Source organism: Ceratosolen solmsi, unplaced genomic scaffold (genome assembly GCF_000503995.2).
Source record: "Ceratosolen solmsi marchali unplaced genomic scaffold, CerSol_1.0 scaffold14, whole genome shotgun sequence".
NCBI classification, from domain to species: Eukaryota; Metazoa; Arthropoda; class Insecta; order Hymenoptera; family Agaonidae; genus Ceratosolen; species Ceratosolen solmsi.
The window spans coordinates 9,638,046-9,649,671 of record NW_011948420.1 but is presented as its reverse complement, the minus strand read 5'-3'; the positions used below and the strand labels follow the sequence as shown (position 1 = coordinate 9,649,671).

The 11,626-nt window shown below is 26.0% G+C and overlaps 1 protein-coding gene across 1 annotated transcript in view; it reads left to right on the top strand.

The window, feature by feature from the left end:
- The window catches only part of Calx (sodium/calcium exchanger 3), a 127,118-nt gene that overhangs the window by 48,874 nt on the left and 66,618 nt on the right, over nt 1-11,626 (top strand). The window contains exon 5 of the mRNA XM_011498181.1: nt 8,531-8,716. Coding sequence (XP_011496483.1) covers nt 8,531-8,716 — 186 coding nt within the window. The remainder of the gene's footprint in view (nt 1-8,530; nt 8,717-11,626) is intronic.

The following is an 11,626-nucleotide window of genomic DNA, read 5'->3' as shown; positions in this document are numbered from 1 at the left end:
ATGCTCGTGGAGAAAAATTCTGTCTCAAAATAAAAAATATGTTCGCTCTTTTTATAATACAATTGTAACTTGACTTGCCGATAATAACGGTACTTAAGATAAAGAGAAACTTTTTAAAGAAAGGAGCTCAACTTTATATCTCTGACATTTTATTATCTTTACTTATATTTACTCATAATTTACTCATATTATTTATAATGAAATTCGCAGTTTTTATCTGCCAACAAAAACTATACAAGTGCATGTATATATATATATATATATATATATATATATATGGTATAGAAGAAATATACAAGAATTGCAAATTTATATTATTTTATTTTCTTATGTTTATAGTACTTCGTACTATGAGAATACGTAGTTTTATAAAAATTTCTATGCTCTATATGTTTGTTTCTAACGAAAGATTTGATAGGTTGGCAGCTTGAATCGACAAAAATATGATATGACAATCTTATGTACGAAATAAACATAAAATTCAATACGATATAAATTTATTCAGAATCTTGATAAATCTATTTTTAAATTTAATTGCAAATAATTAAATAAGCATAATAACTAAATAAAACAATAATAGCAAATGCAGTGCGATTATATCGCTAAGTTTTTACGATTCTTATAAAATTTATGCAACTTTTTAATCGTCCTACACTCCCTTTCGAACGCTATCGAAATTAGTCTGGCTGCTTCATAAGTGGAGGTCAGTAACTTTATTAGCGGAAACGATTTCTTCAACACAGAAGCCTGAATAAAAAAAGTTATCACGCTATATTGTAACCGCAATCGTCTCGTGAACGCAAAATACGCTTTTTTTTTTCGATTTTACGAAGCTCTTACGCTTAATACTATACTTCAATCTTGTCCTCCTTCGCTTTACAATTTCTACTCGTAGCAATAAAATCCTCGCACTGCGTGTACTGATGAAATCAAGATAGCAGAAAATTACATATTTTCTGAAAAGCGTTAAGATGCGATTTTAAATGGAGAGAATTAATTGGGAGAATGAAATATTTAAAAGGCATAAGCAAACAACGATGGCTTTCTACGAACGAAAAAAGGGTGACATTTTCTTAAAATTAAAATTATAAGATCTGAACATAGAATATGTTGGGACTAAGATTTAATTTGACAATAACATAGAAAAATTCTTCTATTTTATGTCATCATTAAAATTGCTATTTAATTATATTTTTTTCATCATTCATTAATTAAATCTTTGAGGGATTTTATTAAAAATGAGTATATAGATTCATATTTCAACTGGTATTCGTTTCAAATTTTCAAAATTTCAAGAATATCCGAAAAGATATTTCTGAATTAAAATTTTAAGAACTTTGAAATTTATTTAAATAAACAAATTTTTAATAATTCAATGGCGGTACAGATAACAGAAAAATCTTTAATAATTGGAAAAACATTTCAATATATATCATAATTGAGACTATATAATAATATCAAGTAAATAATTAATATTATAAAAGAACAAAAACGTAGAGTTTATAAAAATTAAATATAAATCTATTAAATCTGCTTTACGATTCACTAATTTACTTCACCAATCCTATTGTGTATTTTTTGTTGTTATAATGTCATAATCGACACTAATAATTATGTAAACAGTTACAAAGTGCTAACAGAAATTTAATTTATTTGTATAAAGGCATTAATAATAAAATTGTTTAATGAAATACGAGAAAAAAAAAAATTTACGAATAATTAAATTAATAGGTTTTCAATGATACAAAAGATTAAAAAATTTTTTATAACTGTTTCTCTTACGAGTTTGTAAATTCTTTTCAATGTAACTCTATTTATTATTACATTTATAATGTTTATATTTATAATTTTTAATATTTATGATTTTAATCTATTAGTAATATGATGTAAATATTAACGATTTAACAATAAATAAACTTAATAATGAGAAATAGTATCTATATTTTTTCGTATTTTGATTATAAATAATCGAATATTAATTATTTTTTATGATTATTTTTTGATTACTTTATGATGTACTTTTAATTTGAAATTATACGACGAAAACTGATAATTCGTTCCTATGATAAAACTTCAGATATTATTTGAAGAGTTTCTTGACATTAACCGCAGCATTATCATACATAGAACTTGGAACGAAATGGTATTTCAGACCAGTGAGAGAACAAGTAAGTTTTCTTGGCATCAGTAATGAAAATGGTATTAGAATAATTAGAATAATAAAGCTCGCTCGCTGTCTCTAAGAATTTTATTCTTAAACGTTCATTTTATGCAGAAAAAAAAGTAAAAAAAAAAAGAAAAAAAAAAAAAAAAAAAAAAAAAAAAGATACATAAAGCAATTTGCATATTTTTAAATTTTTATGTCACCGAAACGATTGTTATTTAAGTCATCAAATATAAAGAATAAATGTTACAATAGAATAATTAACAAGGGTGAAGTAATATAAACACTGTACATTCAATTAATAAATAAGTAATATTAACTATCAAATTAATCAATGATTTATCTGAACTAAAATCAAAACTTGTAAAGTCTGCCTATTTGTATCATGTTTATTATTAATTTAATAATTGCTTTAAAGTTAATCCACTATAGTCTACATTTTACATTCACTTACTCATAAATACGGCAATTTCAAAATTTTTTTCAAACGCTAAATATCTCACAATCGATCTTATTTATTAAGTCAGTTACGCAATAATAACTCAACAATTCATACGAATGCAATTGTTGTAAATTATTTTGTAGAACGATAATTTTTTTTTTTTTTTTTTTTACTAAAACTTAAGCAAATATCACATGAGTGTTTAAGGATATATAATATTATATTTTGTCAAGAATTAAATAATTGCTTAAACGTAAAGTATTTTTTTCGTTTTATATTTTTTACATTTTTTTACCTCCTTAAGAAAACTTAAGCAAATATCACATGAGTGTTTAAGGATATATAATATTATATTTTGTCAAGAATTAAATAATTGCTTAAACGTAAAGTATTTTTTTCGTTTTATATTTTTTACATTTTTTTACCTCCTTAAGTCATCACATTTCAACCCAAAAAAAAAAAAAAAAAAAAAAAAAATTGTTGAGATAGAATTTCTACTACGTAAAGTGAAAAATCGTATTGTTCTAAGAGAAAACGATCATTTTCAATAAAATTTAAATTTCAATAAAAAAAGAAGGAAGAGATTTTAAAAGATTGCTTGAGTAGTTTTTATAAAAATCCTTAATAAAACATTAACAAATAATATTAATTTTGAAATAGTAAGCGTATAAGAATCTTTAATTCGATTACTTGTTTTTTTTTCAAGCTTTTTTTTTTTTTTTTGTTCTCATCTTTTAAATACATTTTAAAAATGTAACTTTTCAATGTGTACTTTACTATTATAATTTCTGCAATTTATTTGTATTTTAATACAAAAATTAATATTATTAAAATATTTGTATGAAATTGAATAAAATACAATTTTTAAGGTACATTTGAATTTATTCATCTAGTAATCAATAATTCTGATATATGAAATGAATAAAAAATGTTGTAGTTTATATTTAATTAAAACATTCGATTTTATATTATAAATCTTAATTGTATAAATTGTTGAATTAAAAATATGCCATGGTTAAACGAAAATGATTTATGTTATATTGACAATTATCTTGGTCAGGATTAAATTTTCTTAAAGAAGAAGTTCTCTTATAAAATGAATCGTAAAGGACAAAAGAATAAAATACAAATAATTACAATTATTATAGCATATATAATTTATATAATAATTAGATTCAATTGCAGCTTTCGTGTGTTATTTGACCAAAGACATAGATGAGGATGAAAAAATTAAAGAATAAGATGAGAAAGAGAAAGCGAGACATAGTTTGAAATAAAGGGATAAAGCCATTTACAATAAAAGCCTGAAAATACTGGATTTACTATCCTGTAAAAAAACATCTCGTCCTTTATACAAGAGTTAGCATAAAGAACTGCATATAACACCACTCGAGCATTTCTTACGATGTGCAGTTTTCCTTATCATATCCATAGCTACGGAGCAGCAAAAATAACTCAAAAGCTTATGGTGTAGAATAAAAAAAAAGGAAGAGAAAAAAAGAAAAAGAAAAAAGTATCATATGTCATATCATATATCATATCAAAAGTATAAGTAAAAGTATAAAGTTAAAGTTCTAATTTCATATCTCTTAAATAGATTTGCTCTTCTTACTCATTTATATTCATTCGACTGTCTATGGATTCTTCTCTCACTCTCTCGCTCTCTCTCTCTCTCTCTCTCTCCCACATACAGCGCACAAACACCTTCTTTCTTTTTCACACTTATTTACTCAAATATCATACTATTATTGGGTTACAATAATTTTTCAATTAATTAAAAACATTGAAGTGATATTATCATAAACATTTTCTTAAAATTTATAAATAATTTAAAGATTAATATTTCACTCGAGCATTTCACATGAATTTAATATACTATGAATTATTTTGTCGATAATCAATGTATTACTAATTACTCAGTTTTTATTCCAATGAAACATAATGCAAGATAACACTGGAGAACTACAAAGTTTGTTTCATCTTCATTAGACCAATCACATGACCGAAAGTTTTCTTTATATAAGTTATAAATTTCTCTAAAAAAGAAAAACCATTATATATTCAGAAGAGCAAAAACTTTAAATTCTTTTAAAAATTCCAAGGTAAAGTCGTCCAAGTATATTGATGATTGATCCGATAATTCTTCTCCTTCTGCTTTTCAGGATGCGTGTTGAGTTTATACATATACGCAGTAGTTCACACTATGAAATGCAGTGATTTCGATTATTTTATAAAACGTGCAATTCTTTGAAATTATTAATAGAAAACTTAATTGTAAAAGATAATGTTTTTAATTATTCATTATTAAATCCTTGTTGCTATCAAAGCTTCCGCGCTCCTCTCGATTCATTTTACGCTTCATTCGACAGTCTATTTTATGTATTTCATAAAATTCTATAAAAATATCATTTTAATAGGTCATTAAAAATAATCTTTATATATCTTCTATATATACATATATATATATATATATATATATATATATATATAATCATCATTTTAATATGTGTGTTTAATTATAAATCATAAATAATTCATACATTTTCTTTATCGAAGAGTGAGAAATAAGTTTCAAAGTGGATAATAGCCATCAGAAAATTAACTCCATTTTAAATATTAAAATTATTAGCATAAACACGTTTTTTTTCTTTTCGAATAAATGAATACTATACGTATTCATAAGTTAAAACAATGGAATTAAAAAACAGAAAGAAAAATTAGATTGTAAAACTTCTTTCACTAGTTAAATAGTAAAACTCATAAAAGTAAGCCACTATTATGAAATTCAAGTGATCTCGGCTTAAATCGCATCTCGATCGGAGCTTGAAGCTGTTGACCCCGTCACGGGAGCGATAAGGTGGGGCGGACTATGCGTCCCCGCCCGGTTCCTTTTGGCGTCGGAGGATAGCACGTAACTAAGTTAGGTGTTTGTCATCTTGAGATGGATTATGTTTGCGCGTGTGAACAAAACAAAAAAAAAAAATATGAAGAGGTTTTGCGCAGCGTCCGGATAGGCCTGAATGTAACCAAAGAGGGCGAAAGAAGAAATAAATAGAATAAGATATAACATCGTTAAATGATAATGGAAACGATCGTTAATCAATGCTCGTCACTTATTTTCCTTTTAACGCCGAGTCGCACACTTTTGGCGCGTTAAGTCAGCTTCTTCTTGTTATATTGCTATACGAGAGTTTGAATGCAAAAGATTTCTGGATCCTTCCATTGCAGACTCGACTTATCCTCTACTTTTTCTTTCAATCAGCGACGCTTATTGCTCATTAATTTCCACATTTTCCCTCTAGTCCTTTCATATTTCTCTAATACATCTCTATTTCAATAATAACACCCGACGTTCGGACAAAATATGATGTGTTATTTCATAGTAATAGCATACATACACACACGCGCGCACGCGCGCACACACGCACGCACACATAATTTTTGCGAAATTTAGAAAACACAAATTTGAAAAATGATAAAGTCTACTCATAATCGATTATTTACACTATTTGTTCTCCTTTTTTAAAGATGAAACAGGCGAGGGCGATGAAGTTCGACAAATAAAAGTCATGTACAAGCAAAAAGCATAATTCAATAGTAAAATTACGTTTATTGAAAATTCCACTACTAACACTCCCAACTGGCTATTTGTTAATCGTATTAATAATTAATCAATTATAACAAATTTAATGCTTATATAAAAGTTATATTATATCATTATACGTTTATGACTGCACTTGCTCGTGCCGATAGCAACTGATCGCTATATTACGATGTGCTCAAAGACTACGAGGTTAAGACATAATACATCTTGACTGATCGTGCATCATACCAAGATTGTTTGTCCTTCGAATATTCATCGTCGTCGTATTCCTCTTATCTTTCTTAACAAGCGGATGATAGACAGAGCCACTCGCTCCCATTTCATTTCTAATTCGGCTTACCGTTTTATTTCATTAGCCACAATCACTACGTTCCGCTTTATTTCTGAAGGTCACTACGGATTTTTATTGTTCCCTATACATAGCTGGGGACTCGTGGAGGAGTTTGCACTTTTCACGAGCCCCGCCCACCTCGACATCCAGTGAGCATTCATGCTTACCCATTCCCTCACTAAAGCTCAAGTAATATGGTTTATCTATTTTTCCTTATTCTTTCATTTATTAATAATAAGGAGACTTTGTGTGAAAATTAAAATATAATTATATTTAAGATAAATGATAAACATAAAAACATCTTTTTCCCGAAATAGGCACCGACAACAATCTAATGAAATAACTTATGAAAGTAATTTTATGAAATAAGCCCTACAAAAGCTACAATTAAATAACTTAATAAGTAGTCCAGAAAATTCGGCATATTCTTACTTAACTTTAGAACTTTGGTAAATGTAATACATCACCTAATATAATGAATGAGCTAAATATTATTTTATTCAATATGATGTACGTGATTTATAAGAAATATTTAGAAGAATTCTAATCGCGAGCAATAATACAATATTTTGAAACTATAATATATTACATATAAATATTATTAAAATACTTACTTAGTAGAAATACTGCTTCGTGTGGCCACCAAAATCATAATTTTGTATTGTATCGTTCAATTAAAAATCTACATCTTCTATTCTATAATATCTATAATATCTACTCAACAATGAATAATGGAGAAAAGTAACAATTAAATTTTCTTATTTTATCACATTTATCAAATTAAAATATTTCCATTGCATTAATTTACGGATTTACGACGAGATAAGGATAACATTTAAAATGTAATCAACAATTTCTAAATCATAATATACAAAAATATCTGTTTGATAAATGTGATTGACGATGCAATTGTTGACAAAATTTTATTCTAAATTTCATCTAGAATATATTTAAAATTTTTATTCCATTTAATATCCAATCATATATTTACTTAATTTACATAAGCATTTTTTAATAACTGTTCTTTCATAAATTATATACGCTCATTTTTCGTAAAATTTATAGAATAAATTTTAATGAAATACGTGAAAAAAATACTGAAATATATTGCCACATCAAGAACTTTTTAACATTATTTGCCTAGCAATACTTTCCAAACAAATTACACACACAGTTACAAATTACACGCACATTAATTTACTCGTGGAAAGAAAATCAGTGCAGTAGACATATATAATGTATAAATACATTAAATAAATATATGGAAATGATATTATAAATATCACTACCGAAGCTCTGATCATTATTTATACTTTTGAAGTTTTTGTTTTTTTTTTTTTGTACACCATACGTATTAAATTTAGTTAAATATATAATAAATTAAATATATATATACATATATATATATATATATATATATATATATATGTATATGATTACATATATATATATGATTATAAACAATGTACATTTCCGTAATTTTAATATTAATGCGATTCAAAATTCATGGAATTTGTAAGCAGAAAATAAATGTATGACAATATAAAGAACAAAAATAAAAATAATTAAATATGATTGTTAAAACATTAGTTTATCTTATCATAATTTTGCATAAAACTATAAGAAAAGTAATGTTTGAAATTAATATTATAATAATTATAATATAATACATCAATATTTCATGTAAATATTTTATTAAATAAATCAGTTATTAAATAAGACAGTAGATTTTCTTTGAACACACACACACACACACACACACACACACACACACACACACGATTGATTAAAATTGATTAAACACAAGCTTTTTGACAAGTGAATAATATTTATAAATAACTAAATATAATTTGTCTTGGAAATACTATATAATAAATGTCATTTCTCAACTCTCTTATTTATCGTACATTTGTAAAGATAACGCTAATGTTAGTACTAATCGGTAATCAAGCCGCGACAGTATCTGATATTTTAACAATTTTTTAACAGGAACGAGTTCGTGGAAGGAGCAGTTTACGGATGCACTGACGGTTAGTGGTGGTGACGATGACGAGGAAGGGGATGACGCCGGTGAAGGATCCACCAGAGCTCCGTCATCGCCCTCGGCAGGAGATTATCTCATGCACTGTCTTACGATATTTTGGAAGGTTCTCTTCGCCTTCGTACCGCCTACCGGTAGGTAACCTTCGTCAACGTGTACATAATTGCACTCATACACGTGTACATTAAGATTTAAGTTCCCTTGGAGACTGAAGATTAATATTTTTACTTAGAACAAGTTACTAAAGTTTATGGGCTTGAACTACCAAGTAGATTGACTACTCGAGGTGGGAGAAATAATGATCTACTGGAAAAGATAGTAATGAAATTTTAAGAAATTTTAAGAAATTAAAGAAGGAAAAGGTATGAAAAATTTAAGTGTTTCATATTAGGCATATCATTTTTTTTTTTCATTTTTTTTTTTCCTTTTTTTTCCCCTTTTTTATGCACTTTTAATTAACCATCGGCTAATATTTGGATTGACTTTTTCTGATGAAAACAAATTATTTCCCTTTTCTGAATTATTTAGTGGTTTGATAATAGCGGCATTTCGTATGGATTTTCTCTCTCATCAAATCAATTCGTTGGCAACTTTAGATCGCTTTTATTTTCCATATTTATAATATTATTTATAATATTACGTATGTACAATGATTGCATTTTGCGTTAAATATTACATATTACTCACTCGCTCAAATCTTATAATATTTCTAACGGCCGTTTTATATTTACTTCTGTGGCTTTGAAAAGAATTCGTCAAGCTCGATAACTTTTAAGACCAAATAACATGTTAAAACATTCAATTTAATCCATTAAAATTACTTATTATTATTATTATTATTATTATTATTTTTTTTATTATATATATATTTTTTTCTTTCAATAAAATATAAAATCACAAATTTTAAATATTTCAAAAATTTGTGTAAAGATGTTTGTGATTAAATTAAAGACACAATTCCACTGTCTGACTAATTGACATGTACTTTTAAATAATTATATGCCAAATTCAATATTAGTATTTATTTGGAGAATAAGTGTTGTGACGTTATGAATGATTTAGTAATTTTAGGCGGTGAGTTTAGCGATAAAATTTTTTTTTTGAAAATGTATAACAATTCGAAAAATAAATGAATAAATATGAGAATATTTCTATTTTTACATGCTTCATTTTTCTTAGCTTTATCATAAAATCGAGGGAGAGAAAAAAAAACAACAAATAAAACAGAACAAGACATTAATATATGTCAAAATGTATACAATTTTATATGCATTTGCTGTGATTAATGATAAATTCATAATTAATGGCATATAATTTAATAAAATTATTTATTAAGTTACTTTACGATAGCAGGAACTATTGGTTATAATTGTATTTTGATAAGCGTTAGAATATTTTTAATAACTATTCTCTCAGAATTTTTGCCAAGATATAAGCAATTATGCTGCCCTACAGAATCTAGATAAAATGGATTAGGAAAAAACTTTATCCTTTTGTAATTTGAGCCAGATAAATGTCCCCCCAACTATACACGACATAAAACACATCGAGTTTTTTTTATTTTCTAGTTTTTATGAAGGGATAACATGAATGAAGAAGCGTAAAAACGTGAAAAATAGATTTTCTGGTTGAAATTGTGGTTGTTCGGGCTTTATTCGTCTACGAATGAAGATGTGTGACAATGAATGATCATTAAATGAGAAAATTTCATCGAAGATTGCTTTTATCTTCAAGTAGAAGTATTACGAAAGTTCTGAAAATTATTTTGAAAGGCACTATATGACATTTATTATTTTCGATATTATGCACCAACATAAAAACGCGTTGATTTAGATTTATGTCATTTATCCACTCGAATATCGCTTTGATCATTAAACCTTGATAAATTAGAAAATTATTTATTTTTGCTGGCTTGAAAAATTGTGCTCGTCAATAAAATTGTTGACTTTTATAAATGAGAATTATTATTAGTTAGAATTTTGTTTATGACCTTCAATGTACGCAAAGATAAAATTAAAATGATTATTATATTATCACTATTATACAAATATATTTTCGATTAAAATTTTTTATTGCAAACTTTACTGCTTATGTATTTTATGAACATCTATCGTTCAATCATAAAATTATAATTAACCATGACAGATTTAATGACTAAATAAAGAAATTAATATCAATGAACGTTTATGGCTCTAGATAATTACTTACATTTATAAAATACATTATTCAACAGACATTTACAAGATATTAATTTAAAAAATACTATTCATCTCGATTTCATTGTGTTTATTTTATCAATCCAGCTAGATCTCGAATAAATCTATATATATATATATATATATATATATATATATATAATACTTTCAAAAGAACCTAAATACTTTGCTCTAGGTTATATTTAAAATTAGTTAAAATGAAAAAGCATAATAAAAATCTAGATCCGTTTAATTTCAGACTATAAAATGGAAGCAAATCCATCGTTTTGGGATTGTAAAAAAAAAAAAAAAATCAAAATTAGAATAGCTCTTTCGCGTCGTTAAATTGCTATCAGAAAAGAGGGACAAACTACTTATAATTGCTTTTGCTTACATTTCGCTCTGGAACAGAGAGACCAGGCAAATAATGCAGACAGACATGATGCTGATCGATGATAAACGAATTTTGTCCCTCGGGCTGTGCATTCGAGCATGAACGTACGGGAAAAGCAAGGAGATACGTTTCAACAATTTCCGACGAAATTACAGGTGCTTTCGTTAGGTGCTTTAGTTATTCAAAGAATATTTAAACTGATAATTTCCATTTTTCATTGCTCTTTACATTTTTATTTATTTATGATATATGATAAATAATGTAAAACGGCTACAGCCATTAATCTACGAAATTAATTCAAGAAATAATGGAAGCAAATCAAAAGGATAGAACTTTTTTTTTTTTTTTTTTTTTTTTTTTTTTTTTTTTTTTTTTTTTTTTTTTTTACTGAAAACAATGAAATACAAATAATTGTATGTAAGAGAAAATTTTGTATACTGGAAAGAGTATACTCG